The sequence below is a fragment of the Grampus griseus genome (assembly GCF_964374135.1).
Source record: "Grampus griseus genome assembly, chromosome: 10".
Taxonomy (NCBI): Eukaryota; Metazoa; Chordata; class Mammalia; order Artiodactyla; family Delphinidae; genus Grampus; species Grampus griseus.
In genome coordinates this window covers 8618818-8637517 of record NC_139004.1, presented here as the reverse complement: position 1 = coordinate 8637517, position 18700 = coordinate 8618818, and the positions used below count along the sequence as shown (strand labels likewise).

The following is an 18700-nucleotide window of genomic DNA, read 5'->3' as shown; positions in this document are numbered from 1 at the left end:
TCTGGAAAGAAATTGCTAAAATTAAATCTCGACAGCAGCAACCCAGCAAGTCTCTGGTTGGCGTGTTTCTGTTTCAGTGTTCTCCTGGGTCCTGATGTTCTTTCACGTCTCCTCATGTTAATGTGTGCGCTTTTGGTTGGAAGGCATCTCAAAAGTGTGTGGGTCTGACTGGGAGAGAAAAATTAAAGAAGAGAGTTAGGTGTATGAAAAGAGGGAGGAGTTCTAGGGAAGGAAACAGAATGAAACACAGGAATAATGAGGAGACTGGATTGAGTGGAAGGGGTGGAGCCTGTGGAGATATTGTGGAAAATGGGAGAGAGATAAGATTAGAGGAGTAGACAGTGGACTGAGGCAACAGGGAGCCACAGAAGGTTTTGGGGGGAGTACTAACATGAAACTTGTTTGAAGAAGGTTGGTCTAATTGCAATGTTGAGTATGGACCAAAATAGAAGAAAGCTAGGGAGGTGATGCTGGGGACGATAAAAGAATAGACGGCTATGGGAAGCATCTGAGGAGGAAAGTGAATCAAGTTTGGATTGAGAAGGAAAGAAATGAGTCACTGATTACAGCTGGTGTCTAGGGTGTTATTATTGCTGGAGAGAGTTAAATTAGAGGAAGGGGTTTGGTGCTTTGGAGAGGCAGGGACAGAGAGGAGAAGAATGGGAAGAGGCGGATATATTCCAGACTGCAGGCTCTCAAGAGCCCAGATCTTTCTTTTGTCTTACCCTTAAGTGAATAGAATGTAACTCACTTCTTCACCAGGCTGGACACCGTCAAAGCCAACTAGCTTCCTGGAAGAATGCTGCTTTGAAATGTTGGCTAAACTACATATTAACCCAAAGGACAATAGTGTAGCAAGTAAAAAATCACATAGAAAGTTCAGAGATTCAGAAAGTTATCATTTAACCATAAAAGATTCAGAAAGTTATCATTTAACCACCTGTTCGTTTCACATACAAGTTCATAAATAATGGCATGCTTTTCTTCCTCAGCCCAATGGAGCATTCGTCTCTCTTGCCAGGTCAGTAAGACTATTCATATTTCTCCCAACATTTTATTATGAACATTTTCAAACATGAAGCACAGTTGAAAGAATTTTACAGTGAACACCTGTATTGCCTGCCACTTAGGTTCTGCTATTAATAGTTTACTGTATTTGCTTTATCACAAACCTATGCATCTATCCATCCAACAACTCATCTTATTTGTGGTGCGTATCAGAGTAAGTTGCAAACATTACTACTCTTCTGCAATAAATAAAACTATTGGTTTTTGACTTCTGTCCTCTGAACTTTTACCTGACTGGGCTGTGTCAGCCCACCTAGGCAGACTGGAGATCAAAGAGAAGCCTTTGGCTCTTTCTATGGGTGCTTTATCCTCTCAATCCCTCATCCCCAGGTGCTGACTCTTTAATTACAGTGATGCTTAGTCTGTGCACTTAAGTTCCTAGAAAGTAGAAAAGGAAGTTTTTACAAATCCAGTTATCTTCTAAACTCTAGAATTTGAGATGGAAAAGACTCCTGCAGGTAGTGCAGGTGGAAGAGTGAAAAAAAAAAGTCCCCTAGACATGTAAGCAATATAACCTGTGTCTACATATCCAGATTACCATATATTGGGCTGACTTAAAGCAAAACTGCACCTTTAGTAACATAGTGGGGGCCATAGGGAATACAGACGGTCTCTGCTTTTGGATACAAAATATTCCCAGAAAGACCATCACCACTGTCCCAAACTGTAAGAGTTAGAGGCAGAAACTGCAGTGGGGGAAGTTGGTGAGGAGTGAGGTAAAGTTTTTTGGCTGGTAAATGGATATTATCAAAACCAGAGACTGCCTTACTAGGATTTACAAAACAACTATTACTGCATCTTTTTACTGTGTAGTTTTCAAGCTTAAGGAACATGATCCGCCATTGTAATAACAAGCCTGGGTACAATGGCGTGCTATTAAGGTTTGTTTTGCCTCCATTTTCATGTCTGTTGTTGTATTTATGTTTAAGTTTTAATTGATGTTTTGACCATGTGTTTGCCCCGAGGAGGTTTTGTGAAGGCCTTCATTTTTAAATAAATTTTTAAAATGATATATTTAATGTACAGTAAGCAAAAATATCCTCCTTAATGTACCCAGAAGTAAACTCTTGTCTGTGCACTAAAACTTCATGTTAAAATATCTACCCAGTAGCACCATAAACGAACCAAAGACGTTATCTTAGAGACTTGACAGAAGGAAACTCAGCTTGGGAAGAGCCAGTGTAAGGAGTGAATTCTCAGATCCAGGCATTGCCTGACCAGTGGAAGGAAGGAGAAGACTGAAGCAGCTGTGAAGTGGGCAATACTACATAAGCTCATGATTAGGAACAGCACGTGAAGGAGAAAGCCTTGCAATGACCAGCCCGAGAAGGCAAAAGCTGACCTATTTATATCGCTCCACTCAACATAAGAGCTGGTGCAATAAGGAAATGAATCAGAGGAGAGAGGCAGAGAACTTATTTTAAAGTGTTATCGTCTGATTTTTACAATGTGGAGGCTCTCTGAATTTCTTTCACTGAAGACAATTAAGTGCTCTTGGACCTCCAAGGATCTTAGAGATAAGAGTGTGGCCGTCCTCGCCTTCTGGAGTCAGTCTCTGGAGGCTGCACAGCAAGGATGGAAGACTGTCGGCTCTGTAGGTTACCTGAGTGATGGAGGCTTCCCTGTTTCTCAAGAGTCAGGCAAATGCATCTCATTTTAATTTGAGCCTCAGACACAGGGAAGCTGTTTAGAGCAACTACTTATCTACTGGCATGAGGCTAGTAAAAATAAGTGCTCATCACTTTCTATGTTGCCACTCATATAACCTTATAGGAATTCTCTATGGGCTGGTAAATTGTAGTACTTATCTACAAGGCTGTTTTGCAACCAAGGAATCTACAGGGCAACTATTATACTAACGCTTAAATCAATCTTTCATGCTTATAGTTCTCTCTCCAAGATATTCCGATGGAAGTAGGCATCACACAAAGGACAGGAGGAAAGGTGTAATTTAGTAGAAAAGGATGAAAAAAGAACAACACTTTTCCTTTTAACCAATGCTTTCGGAATGAGGTATTTAAAGAAAAATCTACCAAAACGATGGCTCAGTTAACAAGGAAAGATAGCTTCCTTCCATCCCCTCTGTTTACACATACTATTGTTTCAGTCCCTGATGTTTTGTTTACTTTGGAAGGAAATATTTTACCCCCTCTGAGATAATTAATTTTTGTCAGCTTCACTGTTTATAAGGGAAACTGAAAAACTGTTAACTGAAATACAGAATGAGTCACTGTTTTCAGTAATTTTTGGCAGCATTCTAATTTGTGTCAATCCCAGCCTAATTATTAGATTTTTTGGAAGCAGAAAGCATATTTGATTTTCCTCTTACTAAATTTTTCCTCCTCTTTTGAAAAATATGTGCTGCCTGACAAAGGTTATATAATTTATATCAACGTGAGGTGAAATACCAGCAGGTTTGAAATACCAGGGGGTTTACTGTGTCATGCTTGGCTCTTCACAGTAGCTCAACATTTAGAAACCTCACAGAATACAATCTTCCTCCTTTCCTCATTCATACCCCCAGCCCTGGCCAAAACAATGTGATTCTTTTAGAGACCTTTTAGCTGGTATTAAGCCACAGTATATGGCCCATCACTAATGACATCACTGAAGTAAACTTCCCAGAAGCCATCAGGGAGAATTCATTTGGAAACGCAACTGAATGTCACTTGCAAAGGGCAGGCTCCTAGAAGAGGTGACCCGTCATGCATTCCTGAGTTATTTGTTATAAAAGCATTAATCACTGTGAACTCATTTGCTCCTAATGCAAACGCGCTACACTATTCCACAGGAATTCTGTTCCAAATGATCATTAATGTAGAGAACGGAAGCCGCTGTGAGCAGGGATAATAGAGTCTGTCAGGTCAATGGCCAGCATAATGGGGCTGTTAGTGGTTCCTGACAGAAGTCGGACCTTCCTGATAGAGCGACGGTGGGCAGAAAGGCAGGCAACTGTACTGGGTAGACAGCCCCCTCCCTGGCCTCCTGAAGTGGCCTCTGGATTAAAGGAGCATCAGTGTCTATCACAGGGTATTGCTAGGGCTCTGAGGTGGCCACCACTGGGAGCGTAGGCACCAGCTGTGGGCGGGAGAGGGACCCATGGAACGGCCACGGGGATGGCCCTGCTCCCACACTCCAGCCGCCTGCAGGCCACAGGCAAGGGTGCAAACAGACACCTGGTGCTGTGGACACCCCAGCCGCTTGCCTCACCCCACTCCACACTGGGCCACCAATGAGGGGAAGGATGAGAATCAAGAACAACAGTGATCATCACAGCTAATGCTCACTGGACGCTCTCCTGGGCTAAGCATTAAGCCCTTTACATGCACTAATCCCAATCCTCGGGGTAGTACCTCTGTGACATGTGTACTATTTACTGCCACGTTTTACAACCGAGGAGGCTGAAGTTCAGACAGATTGAGTAACTAGTCCAGGGTCAGATTCAAAAATACGTGCCCTTACACACCACGCTCCTTTACTGGAGGGAGAGACAGAGAAACTGGAGACTTTGATCCCTAAAATTAGGCCAAAGAAAGATGCAGGATATGACAGTGGGCCTGGAAGTCTTTCCATTGTGTGGTCAACCAGTCAGTATATTCAGGACCAACCTTGTAGAAAGTCTGTAAAAGCTGTGGTTTGTCCACAATGCTCTTCCTCCGAGCTTTGCTTCTAAAATGTGGGTACCCAGGGCCTTCAAGAAGCCTGACTGCTCTGTGCCACTGAACTGCAGGCTCCCTCTGCCCAGTACTGCCCTATATTTAAGACCTGTGCTTCCTCATCCCACCCCTGCTCCATTAAAACTTGTCGCATTTCTTGTCATCAGAGGGTTCTGATCTCCTGACTGGACCCAAGCTAGCACAGGTAGAGCAAGAAGCAGCTTCCACCTCCTTGGATGCCTCTGAGCACCAGACTGGTATGACTGACAGCAAAGGCCAGCCAGAGTCAGTACCCAGGGTTCCAGCAGCACAGCTGGGCATGGGAGCATGGTGACGTGGGCACTGTGACATTCCTAAGCCCCAGCCCCTATTGTAATTGAGGTGCTGACACAGCTGTCTCGGGGCTCAAGAATGGGACTGGGAAGGAGCTTGCAAGTGGAAGCTACGGATGCAAGAGGCTTCCAAGAGCTAAGGAAACTGGGGAGCAGGGATGAAAGAGGAATGATGTAAACGTAAAAAGTGTAAAATACTAACACCATGAGATGTTACCAATAAGCACAGAGTGTGGCAGAGGAACTTAATAAATGTGTTTAAGAAAGGAAAGGACATTGCAAAGAGACTCAGTTCACCTTTGCCAGATCAGTTCCCATAACCAAGAGAGGAGTGGGACTCAGAAGTCTTCACACCCAAAAACACCACTATTCCTTGATTATGTCATTTGAAAAAAATCTAGTGTTAAGAGTCTGAAAGATGTGAGAAAACAGATGGTTATAAAGAAGGAGGTGAAGCAGGGAAGGAAGTGGGGGAGAACACAGAGGTTTCAGAGGGAGACTCTCACAGCCCCTACAGCACCCATCACCTGTCGACAGGACAGTTCCACGGTGCCAAGTGCACTGCTAAATGTGTCCTCGGCCTCTCCCCGCACCGAGCTTACCAATACGCACCGTAAGTGTTAGACTACATGGCACAGGATATAAATGCAGCAGAACTGAGTGGGAGAAATTAGCAAGAGGAAAATACAGAGACAGCATCATGGAAGATTGTACTGGCTGTGAACACCATGGACCATGTGAATACAGGGAGAAAAGACACACTCCATACAGTCGAAGCATGAACAGAAGTGTGAAGGGGGAGCAAACATGCCAAGTGCAAAGAATGAAGGAGACAGCCTTGTTCTATGAAGGAGTGTGTGTGTGTGTCTGTGTGTGTGTGTGTGTGTGTGTGAGTGTGTGAGTGTGTGTGTGTTAGGAAGGGGGTGATAGCATATTATAAAGAGCCTTGGTAGCCAGACAAAGGAGTCTGGATCAATATGGTAGGCAGTAGGGACCTGCTGTGGGTCCTTGGCATCCAAGGAGTACGATCCAAGCCAGGTTTTGGAAAGTTTCATCTGGTATTTGTGTAAGAAGGTAGACTGGAGGGGAGGAGAGGATTAGGGGTGCTGGAGGCAGCCGGGGCACCTTGGATTGATGATTTGTCATCTTTTCTCCTGCAGCACACATCTATATTGCCCTTCTCTCTGGCTGAAGTCATCCTCAGGCCACACTGCTATCCACTGAAGAAGAAAGGACTCGCTTTGTTGGCTGTTGCTAGCCTTGCTTATGTCAGCAGGTAAGAGTTGCAGAGAGAAAATCAACTTAGACTTGTCATTCCAGACTCTGAGGAATATTCCAGAAGAAGCGCACTGTTCTATGAGAGTGCCTTTATCTTGGGTTAACAGGGATTTTGCCATCTTTAAATTTCAGGAAAAAAGGAACCTTAGTGTTTCCTTTTGATACTCATGTATGTGTGCACACACAGAGCAAGTCATGAGTTCCCCCTCCCTCTCATGAAGAATTAATCGTTGTAAAGCTACACATGTTACTTTCCCTAGGAAAACATTAATCTTTGGTTTCATTTGTAATTAACATGTTTGAATGGCTGAATGATCTAAGGCATCTAAATATATTCCATCTAAAAGGGCACTTGACAGGCTGATCAGGCAAGGTTTGGTCCATTCCTGTTGCCTGTATTATTATGGGCTTAGTTGCATCAACATCTGGCACTGGAGCCCTGAAAGGGCATTTGGGCAATTGCCCAGGGGCCTGTAGAACAGCCTAACTGGAGGCATGAGAGAGAATTTAAGTAGCTGGCCTAGATTTCATCATTCAACCACCTGGTGACACTAATTCTCTGGAATTCTGCCCAATGTCTGTAATCAAGGGAAAGTGCTTGGCCTTCCACCTAGCAACTGGAGAACCCCCCCTTTCTACTCTACAGCCTTCACCCCTACAGCATGCTCCTGCTCTACTGGGAGGGGCATGCCAAGCGTAATACCTGCAGTTGGAAGCGAGTCATGATGTTCCTACTCTAGCCTAGCCTCACACAAGCTTTTCACATCTGCCAATCCGGATAATCCCCCACTCCCTATGTGAGGGGTAGTTTCAGTCAGGGCAGTGCTCTGCAGGAGACGGAAGCCAGGAGAAGAACGCATTCCAAAGGACTGGTCTCCAGCGGGGCCTGCTTCATGTGCTTCAGCAGCCTCTGTCTTAGAGCCAGTAACCTTTGTGCCCAGAACTCAGGTGGTGGTTCCTCCCTAGCCTTTCCTTCCCTTTTGCAAGGTATGTTCCTCCCACCCTTCTGCACCCTTCTTTCCCCGAGTGCCTAAAGTCATTCGTGTTTCACCTGTCTTAAAAGAAAGCACTTGTTCAGTAAATCCACCCCAAGACTCAACTGATTTACACTGTTCACTAGCCTGGGGCCTTTGCATTTTAACAAAGGACACTTTTAGAGAATAAGGCATAAATTGGGGACCTACTGGTAGTTGAGGTCTGGAGCACTGTGTTGAGAAGGATTCTGAGACCCTACCAAAAGAGTTGTGCTATCATTTAGCAATATCTGCCTTTAGCATGTGAATGGAGAGTGGTGGGACATGCGCCATGTATACTCCAAGTCTGGCTTAACCCAAAGGAATAAATCCCTAAAGACAGAATATCTAGGACCTGGGGTCGGGTAAGATATACACAAAAGATATATTTTTTTCTCTTGTATGTGTTGAGGAGAAGCAGGGTGGTAGCTGGTTGATTATGCACATGAATTTCCATACTCTGTGTTTTTGGTGGGCTTTAATCTGATTTATTCTTTCTTGCCAAGTATAACTTTCAGAGTTCATATATGAGATGGCACTTTCGGTCTATTAATTTTCATCTACCTAAGGACTTGGAAGTTGATCATCAATCCTCATATCTACCCTTGCTCTTTTCCTCCTCAGAAACCAAGAAGGTAACAGAGCACCTAAGGTGACTGGTATTGGGGGAAAATTGTGGTACCCATAAGGATGAAAAGTAGTGGTCGAGAGGGTCTGGCTCATTGGTGCCTGGGCGTGAGCTCTGACAATGCAGGGAACTGGGGTGCTGGAGAAAGGAAGTGCAGCAAGATGGTCAGGAGTGAACACATCACACGTCTAGTCAATTATTCCTCAGTGCCAGGCACTGTGCTAAGGTATGAGGATATAGGGATGTACAAGACACCATGCTGCCTTTAGGGACTGCCTGGGAGAGAGGAAAGTACAGAAACAATGGGAAGACAGGGTGGTGAGACTCTAACGGGGATAAGCGCAGGGTGCTGGGCGATGTGGAGGACTGGCTTCTTAAAGGAAGTGGTGTCTAAGCTGAGATGCAAAGAATAAGTAGAAATAAGTCAAAAGAGATATGGAAAAGACCTTCAGGCAGAGGGAATAGCATCTGTGAAAGGCTGGAGGAGCTGAGGGTGTGGCTGAACTGTAGGATGGGGAGAAGTTAGTGAATTTGGACTTTGAAAATGAGGGCTTTTCTATGCAAAAGTTATAAGCAGAGAAGTGAAATAACATGGCTTATGTAAGAAAGATGATTAGAAAGATGATGCTGGCTGAAGTACGGAAATTAAAGAGGAATCAGACAGGGAGATCAGTTGGTGGCATCTGTGGTAACTCAAGAGAGTTGATGTTGGCCCACAGATGACAATATCAATCAATCTGCAAATAGAGTCAGAGAGGGTGGGTGGTGGAAGGCGACTCAGAGGTCATCCAGCTCCGGAGACCTGAAGCCCCACTGGGCTAAATGACGTGTCCAAGGTCACGTGGCCAGGGAAAATGAAAGCTGAGACTTAACTCAAGGACTTCTATTTCCAAATCCAGTTCTCTTTTCCGTGTATTCAGATGGTCAGGTATTTGTTCAGCTCCCTGTTTGTGTAAAACACACTCTGCTAAATGCTGAAGGGGTGAGAACGCAAAACAGCTTACCATGATCTCTACAGTCTAAATGCTTTCACCATGTTGCTCCTTCCAGTGCTGTGCTCTGATGGTATGTTACGTGATGTAATGGGGCAAACGAAGGGAAGGGATGGAGACCTATCACTAGCAGGAATGTGACTGGGTAGACCCTGGCAGGGAGCTGAAGTGGTTTGGGATTTGGACTTTCTTATCACTAGTGAAGTACAGAGTCAGCGTTCTGTCCAGTAGGGCCTCATGTTTGCTGGAGTGAAGCAAATACACCTGTGCGCAGGCGTTTTATGCTGCCCTATTGATTGAAGCTTCCCTCCCTGTCCGTTGCCTAATTAGGGGAGCTCAGACTCCTTGCTGCCAGCTGCCTCCACCCTTACACAATACTGTGGGGGCACATGCACCTTCATGGCCACGGATGGTCAGCAACAAGTTCCACAAGCTGGGGATGTCCATGGAGATATTTTAGGGAAGCGGCTATAGGTCAGCTGTTAGGCGTGCCAGTTTGGATGCTCAAATGGGGAAACAGCATAGCAGGAATGAGGTAAAGAATACAGTCCCGGGCCACAGAGAGCGTGAGAAACAAACATGAGTCAAAAAAATGGCAATAACCCTGAGCTGGAGAAGTACTTCACTGCTGGAACCATGTTACAGTGACCTAAAAATATCCACCGAGACCATGGGGACCGCCTCATATGTGGCACTTGCTTTTTATTATTTATCAGATTGCAAAATTGGAGGGCTGGCCCCTAAGCGGGAAAATAAAGCTTTGCAAAGTAGTAATAACTGTAAATCTTTCGTTTCCTTTGGAAAGCATTAGTCATCTATATATATGGTAGCTCACTTACTCCCCGCTTCTCTCTCACCCCAAAACACATCGCCTAGCTCTTCCTAAGGAGCAGGAAAATAGAAACGTTCCTACTGCTGGCGCTTACTCATTCTTTTATTGAACAAATATTTCCCCTAACACAGGGCTGGTCCTGCTGGGAAAAGCAAAGTTATATAAGGCCAAGCCCCAGCCTGTAGGGGGTTTGTACCTCGTAAGTGGAGATGAGCCATGCATACAAATTATAAGAACACGAGATGGGAAGGGATAAAATGTCATAACAAATACGAGGTGCCAAAGGGAACACAAGGAGGAAGCAGTTACATCTGACTGGGCAGCGTGGGAAGGACTTCATGAAAGGTGTCACTGGATCTGGGCCCTGAAGGACTGGCTGGATTGGAGCAGCAAAAACTGGGAGAAAGCAAACACTGCACAATCGCAAAGCCAAGGGGGCACACATCACGTTGAAGCAATGGCTAGCAATTCACTTTAGCTGGACCTACTAGTGAAAGAGACGAACAGGAAATCACCCGGAAACTGCCCGCTCACAGAGTCCTGCAGGCAGCAGGCTGGAGGAGGCTGGACATGGTACAGACAATGTGAGATGTGTTTGCTGCTGTTGTTTGTTTGCCATGGAGGTAGGAGTGAGAATTCTTAGTAACATGGCCAGACAATTATGCTTTAAAATGACTATCTTGACAATAGTGCTTAAAATAGATTGAAGTGGCAAGACATGGGAAGCACAACAGAATAAAGCAACACACGAATAAAGGTTAGCCGGGATGCTCGTAAGTCATCTAGTTCAATCACAATGGTTTATTCTTCATCCACGGATATTTCATAGCTCCAGTGTCATCCCATATCTGGATGCTTGGAACACCCTTCTGCAGGTGGTCCAGTCCGCCAGGACCTCCATCTCTAAAATATTCTAATAATCCAGTGAGTGCTCACACATGCCCATGTAGTACACAGTCCTGAGAATCACTCTCCCACACAGACTGTAAAGCCACAATACCCAGTCTCCTGGATCCAGCACCTCCACGGGGCTTGCTTTAAGGTTAGCATGCCTCCCCCGCTGCTGTCATTGCCAACAATGCCACTGCCCATTAGTCTCCTACGTTGGTGCAAGTAGAACAATGCTACTGGCTATTGCAACAGCCCCAGTTGGCCTGCAGTGCACCACCGCCTTGCTCTTGGTAGACCAGAAATCAGCTGATGCTGTATTTGTCTCTGCTAGCGTGTAAGGTATTGCATGCCAAGTGCAAGTATCATACAGATATACAGCTGTAACCCAGCCTGGGGAAAGATATTTTTAAAGTCACCTCTCGATAGCAGTTCCTATGGGGCAAGAGAGATGATTTCTTTCTTCTATGCTCACTCAGGTGAGGCCCCAGAGCAAAGCTGCCTGGACACCCCAAGTGTAATAACCCTCTAAATTCGTGCACCCGTTTACACATGCACACTTACACATATAGACATCTTACGCCCAGAAGCCATTAGAAACTGCCAGAGGGGCAGAGTCAGCTGAGTTCCAGGACCAGCCACCTTGTTACACGCGGTACCAACAATCCTCTCCTACTACTGCTAGCGCACTATGTGAATTCACCCCCAGAGCCACTGTTGCCCTTTCCTGAAATATGACCTTAGTCTGGGACCATCTAGATGGCACCACTGTCTTACAACCTAAAATCTTAGTGGGGATCAGAACCCCAGCCTCATTTTCCACAGAAGGACTCCCTAGCCCTCATATGAATTAATATATGAAAATAAACATGAAGATGCCACACAACTTCCCCTATTATCAGCATCTGGGGTCCAGGCCAGCCAGCATGCAAACTGAAGAGGGGTGGAGGTGGAGGGCTAAGAATGGAAATGCTTATCTACACTTTTCATCCTTCCTGCCCAAATCTCAGCTACCCAAAATGCCTGTTACACAAGTTAGAAATAAGAAGAGCCTGCAGAGGGATATAGTTGTACAATTAGGAATGAGGGACATACCTGAGACACATTGTTGGTGTAACAGAATAGGTTTTATGGATTAATTGGTGTGTAGTGGGCAAATGAAAAGGGAACGTCAAGGATAATTCTCAGAATTTTCAGCTGGTGGATTGGGAAGATGGTGATTCCATTAATGTGAGCATCCAATTAACTACAGTTTGGAAGGCTACTGGTTACACGTTCCAGTTTTCAGAGGCTGCAGTGTTCTTGGCGGGTCAGGCAGCTGAGACCTGTCTATAGAAGCCACAGCTAACAGCAGTTAAAAGGAACCATAGGTACTGGTAGTGCCACCTAAACAGACGTTTATTTAAAACTAAAGAACCTGCCATGTTCCTAGCATTTGGGAAACAGATGCACATAATAGATAAAATCCCAGTCCTTACAGAGCTTCCAGAAGCTCTGAAGAAAGACAGTCAAATATGCAACAAGGGTAAACTCATGGTAGGGGAAGCACATAACAACCTAACCAAATGTGGGTTGTGGGAAGAATGGTCAGGAAATTTTTTCTGGAGAAATTAACTTTTAAGCTGAAATTCAAAGCATGAGTAAGATTCAGCCAGGGACAGAGCAGGAAGTATGTCCTAGGAAGGGTAAAGGCAGAGGTGTTTCAAGCAGAGACAACAGCATGGGTGAAGACCAGAAGCTGCAGAGCTGGGTTCATTCAAGAAACAGAAAGGGTTAGACTGCAGATCTGAGACTGGAAGGGTGGATGGGTGGGCAGGGCAGGGCCAGGTAGGCCAGGGGAAGGAGCTAGGGTATTTTCTAAAGCAACGTGGATCCACTGGAAGCAGGGGAGCACCATGAACGATTTTTTTCTTTTAGAGAGATTATTGGGTTACTGCATTGTGGAAAGTGGATTGATGTGAGCAAGAAAGCCCAGTGAGCAGACGATTATAGAAACCTATAGGAGATGAAGGAGCCTGGATTGAGATCATGAAATGAGTGCACTGCAGAAATTTTTTTTTTTTTTTTGCTGTACGCAGGCCTCTCACTGTTGTGGCCTCTCCCGCTGCGGAGCGCAGGCTCCGGACGCGCAGGCTCAGCGGCCATGGCTCACGGGCCCAGCTGCTCCACGGCACGTGGGATCTTCCCGGACCGGGTCACGAACCCGTGTCCCCTGTGTCCGCAGGCGGACTCTCAACCACTGCGCCACCAGGGAAGCCCCCACTGCAGAAATATTTAAATATGATTCCATGGGATCATATATGGCAGCTAGGGAAGAGCTGACATTGACTGAGATGGAGGACAAGGACAGTTCAGCTGCACACGTGCTGAGTGCCTTTCCCTCTCTCCCTCCCCCACTCCCTTCCTTCTTTCCCCCCCTCCTTCCTGCTCCCCTTCCCTCTCTCTCTCTCTCCCCTTTTAACATATATTCCAGAAGCCGTAAAGAGGTGATAGCACCTGACCATGACTATCTCTGCACTCAGGCCTCTCTGCTGACTGCCCTTCATTAAATGACTGCAATCATGCCTCACGCTCTAATTGTATTTGCAGTAATTTTCCCACTGTCAGTTAACACACCTATAACTTTCTTTGCACCTTCTCTGTGAAAGTGCAGACTTCATTAGCTTACTTCAGGAACTTCCCTTTACAAACCTTACGCTGGAGGAAACAAAAATGAAGTAAATAAACAGAAACTTTCCAGGCTTCCAGAGAAATGTCCTTATTTGTAGACTATCTTACATAAATGTGCATGGAAACTAGGAAGCCCTAATTTCAAGTATATAAAGAAAACAAAGTGAACTAATTAACGCCACCCGTTTGGAGCGTATTTAGATCTCCTCGCTGACCCCAAACTCCTGGCCTTAGCTACCTGAGGATATTTACTTTCTGTCCCTTATACTTCCTCCGGCCTGTCATGAGAGACAGCCATGCAGGAAAGAAGTGCTGTGGACATCCTTCTAAAATGCACCCATGGATGCACATCTCACAGAACTCTAATATTAGTAACCATGATAACAATCATTACTTGTTTTCAGTCTAGTGCAGTTTTGAGTACATGAGAGTAGCATCTAGACAAGTCTGGGGCAGCAGAGTGATACCAGCAGGGCCAGGACTAGGGCCCAAGGGACAATAAATACTACACATGCAGAACCCTGAGACTGACGCCTCCTTAAATTTTCTTTTTTATTGTGGTAAAATACACGTAACATAAAATTTACAGTTTTTAAGTGTACAGTTTAGTGGCATTAAGGATGTTAACACTGTTGTGCAGCCATCACCACTATCCTTCTCCAGAATGTTTTTCTTCCCAAACTCCCCACTTGCCCCTTCACCCCAGCTCCATTCTACTTTGTCTCTATGAATCTGATGAGTCTAAGTACTTCATATAAGTGAAATCATACAGTATTTGTCCTTTTGTGACTGGCTTATTTTACCTAACATAATATCCTCAAGTTTCATTCAAGTTATAGCATATGTCAGGATTTCCTTCCTTTTTTTTTTTTTTTTTTTAATTTATTTTGGGCTGCGTTGGGTCTTCGTTGCTGTGCATGGGCTTTCTCTAGTTGCGGCGAGCAGGGGCTACTCTTCGTTGAGGTGTGCTGGCTTCTCTTGCTGCTGAGCACGGGCTCTAGGCGCGCAGGCTTCAGTAGTTGCAGCATGTGGGCTCAGGAGTTGTGGCATGCAGGTCCTAGAGCACAGGCTCAGTAGTTGTGGCGCACGGGCTTAGTTGCTCCGTGGCATGTGGGATCTTCCCGGACCAGGGCTCAAACCCATGTCCCCTGCATTGGCAGGCGATTCTTAACCACTGCACCACCAGGGAAGTCCCAGGATTTCCTTCCTTTTAAAGGTTGCATAATATTCCATTGTGTGTATATAACTGTACCACATTTTATTTATCTGTTCGTCCTTAAATGGACACTTGGGTTGCTCTCATATTTTAACTACTGTGAATAATGCTGCTATGAACATGAGAGTACAAATATCTCTTTGAGTCTTTGCTTTTAATTCTTTGGAGTATGTACCCAGAAATGGAATTGCTGGACCATATGGTAATTCTAGGTTTAATTTTTTGAGGAACTGCTATACTGTTTCCCACAGCAGTTACACCATCTTACATTCCTACCAACAGTGCACAGGGGTTCCAATTTCTCCACACCCTCTTCAACACTTGATATTCTCTGGGGGTTTTTTGATAGAAGATACCCTAATAGGTGTGAAGTGGTATCTCATTATAGTTTTGAATCACATTTCCCTAACGATTAGTGACACTAAGTATCTTTTCATGTGTTTGTTGGTCACTTGTATATCTTCTTCATTGAAATGTCTCTTCAAGTCTTGTGTCCATTTTTAATTGGATTGTTTATTTTTTGTTGTTGAGCTCTAGGAGTTCTTTATATATTCTGGATAATAATCCCATATCAGATGCATGATTTGCAAATATTTTCCCCATTCTATAAGTTGCCTTTTTATTCTGTTGACGGTGTCCTTTGATGCACAGAGATGACTTCTTAAATTTTATGCCATAGGTGCCTCCCTTGCCTCACCCTAGTCCTGGCCCTGACGTTAGCCCCTCTCTTCCAACAAAGCATTTGACAAACTTAAAGGATCTGAAACAACCAAGATTGCACTTGGGTTCTGAAAGTTTCATTAAGCACAGAATTTCATTCTTCCATCTGAACTCCTTGACAACCTGGGATATCCAAATATGAACGTTGTTTCTGAAGCATAACCTAGGCTATCCTAATTTTTATAAGAGATGAATAGCCTCAAAGAAAGATTGCTGAGGCGACACCCACTGTGTATTCCCTCAGAGGAGAGAAGCTTTTAAACTCTTATAAAATGATTACAATCTGCCAGGCACTGTTCTATGTAATTTACATGTGCTAAATTAACTCCCTTAATCTTTACAATAGCCTTATAAGCTGTATGCTGTTTGTACCCCTATTTTATACATGAGGGTAGGGGGAGAGAAAAGTTGAATAAATTAGTGAAGGTAACACAGCTAGTAGGTAGCACAACTAGGATTCAAATCACAGAAGCCTGGTTCCATATTCCATACTCTTAACCGATTATAAACTGTAGCTGATACATCATCTTCCCCGTATTTAATTTTAAAAGTTATTTCAGACTTTGGCATCTTCCGGTGCAGTTTGTTTCCAGCAAACTGCATTTTTAGGCTTCACTTAGACATTGTGGCTCCTCTCCTAGCATTTCTTTTCCTTCTCTTGGCTGACAGAAATGATTTATATTCTATCCTCACATGAGAAGGATCTGAGCCTCCCGGAGATCCATCTATTCCTACTTAATACTCTATCCGTGGCTATTTCCACGAGCTGAAATCTAGGCCCATAATTAAACCCCAGGTCTACTGTATTATAGTAATAATGCTCAGTCTCTGCCTCTCCTACCCCAACAGGCTTGGAGAGCTAATGGAAAGCTATACTTAACACTTAGGCACAGAAAAGCAAACCCCACTTGCCTGGCTGAGAGTGAGCAAATGGGCACCACCTTAGCAAGTTCAATGTCTCAGCAGGTCATGTCTTTCAGGGAAAGAAATAATTCACGTTCTTATACATTTTGTTTGGTTAATGATGTGTTCAGTGTTCTCCCATATTCTTTTACCATCACTGAGTTTTAATGGATTAGGTAAAATAGCCAAGCCCAGCGCCTGAAACAGAATGTCTCAATGAATCAGTCTATTTATCCAGAAAATCCTCACTTCTGTAGGTTGGGGAAACACCTCGGCTGTTAAGCGTCCCCTGTGGCTTCTCTTCCTCTGCCTGGACTCCAGAACCGCCGTGACCTTGAAGGGACTATGGCTTTTCTCCCCTGCTGTCCTAATCACTGTGATTTGTCATTTTCTGCAGGGTTCTATGGATCTACTCTGAGACGGGTACATGGGTGTATCCCGTGTTTGCCAAACTCAGCCCAGTGGGTCTAGCAGCCTTCTTCTCTCTCAGCTACATCTTTAGCGTCGGCATCTACCTATTTGGAGAGAAGCTCAACCACTGGAAATGGGGTCAGTTCATTTCTCTTACCTACAGAAACACTTCTTCGTTATGCTCTCTTGACTCCTCCTGGAAACAGAAGGAGAAACCAGGAAAGCAGAAGGCAGTGATGTTTGATGCTTTTGTCCAGAGCAGGCAAAGGAAAAGCCTGGGGGAAGTTCATACTTTCTCAAAGGACCCCATCAAATTATCTCCCCGCCTCCTCCAAACAACACCTCATTTAGCTTTAAGGCTAAAAATCATCTTGTGTAGAGAGCTTAGGACCCAGAGAGCACGGGTATCACCAACCCCTGCATGAAAAAGCGGACTCAAGGTCTCTGCCTCCCTTAAGTGAGGACTTGAGGTTCACAAGTTATTAAATGCCAAGAATTCCTCTTTGAAAGAAATGGATCCAGATGACCCTCTCAGCTCTTCCACCCTCAGCAGTACCTTCCCTGATGTGTTCCCATCCCTCTCTCATGAGGTTGCTTCTCAACCTTTAGTAAAGTGTTCACCAGGTGGAATCACACCCTGTACTTGAGACTGAAATTCTCACTTGGGGTTTTAGGCAACATGAATATGCCAGTAAGCTAAGCTTTCTAATTATAGGTAGGCAGAACCACGTCTCTTCTTCATAGAAAAAAAGCAATCTTAACTTAGTTGATTTCAAAGTGGAAGATTTTATTCTCTCTCTGCTTCTCCTACTGCCCTCACCCCCAGAATATTTTCTGTCAGAAAAGTAACCACGAAAAAGTCAGGTTGCAAAATATCCAGGATTTTTTTACCTATCCAAGGAGAAGTGCAGGAACTCCACTCTGATTTTGTATATAAGGAAGGCAAGAGTCACACACAGTCCCCCACATCACACACCCACATGCCATTCTGTTCTATTAAAATAGAAGTGGCATCTTCCGCCCAATCTATGAACTGGTGTGAAAACATAAGCCTGTGTATGCAAAAAAAACGACAGTTTCAGAAGGTTCAGTAAAAGAGGCTGTATTTCTGAGAGAAGACTGAGACCCTGGAGAAATAAGCATGCAACTTGGCTTTTTCACATATTTTCTGCTCTTGGAGAATTTAACTGGTTGAGAAAGCCTCAGAGGCAATATCCTCCTTGAAAGCAAACACTTAAAAAATGGAATACTAAAAATGACTCAAAAAATCAGGATTTCAAATCACAGGAAATTATCCAGAAAAAAATGTGTTGACATTTCAGATGTGCTGACATCTAATTCTAACTAGTTTTGGCTCCTTGAAGTTCTGGGTAGATTGTTGATGCCGTCCCCAAGTCTATATTAAAAAAAAAAAAAAGAAAGAAAGAAAGCAAGACACTAATCCATTTAAAACTTGGCAGAAAGTGTGCAGAGAAAAAAAGTGATTACTCAGTGCTTAGAGAACAATAACTTTTTAAATCAATACTATTTTCAACACAAAGCTCTTTTTAATAAGCTTCATTGTTTAAGTGCTATATCCAATTTTCCACTACAGTTGGATCCCAATGAGCAAACAGGCTGGCATCAGCATGTGGACCCTCATTTGCATCATGCATATGTGAATGTTCATGTGAACGACGGACACTACCGTCAGTGGCTATGCGTCTCTCTCTTCTCTCTAGATTTTTAACACCTTAAGAATAGAATGGGTAAAAAGTTCTATATAGCATCAGAATAGGATCATAAACGTGTTAAATTCTGAACTGATCTTAATTATAGATGTTTAACTAAGAAATTAAAAAGAGAAATTAGATCATTTAAAATTCCAGTGGCAGTGAACACTTAAATCACCTAAAACCAAACAGAGCTATATATGTGAGCACATTATCCCGTGTCCTATTCCGCTGAAAGCACTGTAAGGCTTCCCTCGTCAGATGAAAATCCAAGCCCTTGGAATGGCACACTGTGACCCAGTCCCTGCCTTGACTCTTACTCTCCTTCTTCTAAACTTGTGTCCCAGCAGCACAGAACCGCTTGTTTTCCGTACACATTGA

The 18700-nt window shown here is 44.2% G+C and overlaps 1 protein-coding gene across 1 annotated transcript in view; it reads left to right on the top strand.

Moving 5' to 3' along the window:
- Positions 1-18700, top strand: part of ADTRP (androgen dependent TFPI regulating protein) — a 69438-nt gene that overhangs the window by 36921 nt on the left and 13817 nt on the right. Inside the window, exons 4-5 of the mRNA XM_082664681.1 lie at positions 6217-6332; positions 16594-16745. Coding sequence (XP_082520807.1) covers positions 6217-6332; positions 16594-16745 — 268 coding nt within the window. The remainder of the gene's footprint in view (positions 1-6216; positions 6333-16593; positions 16746-18700) is intronic.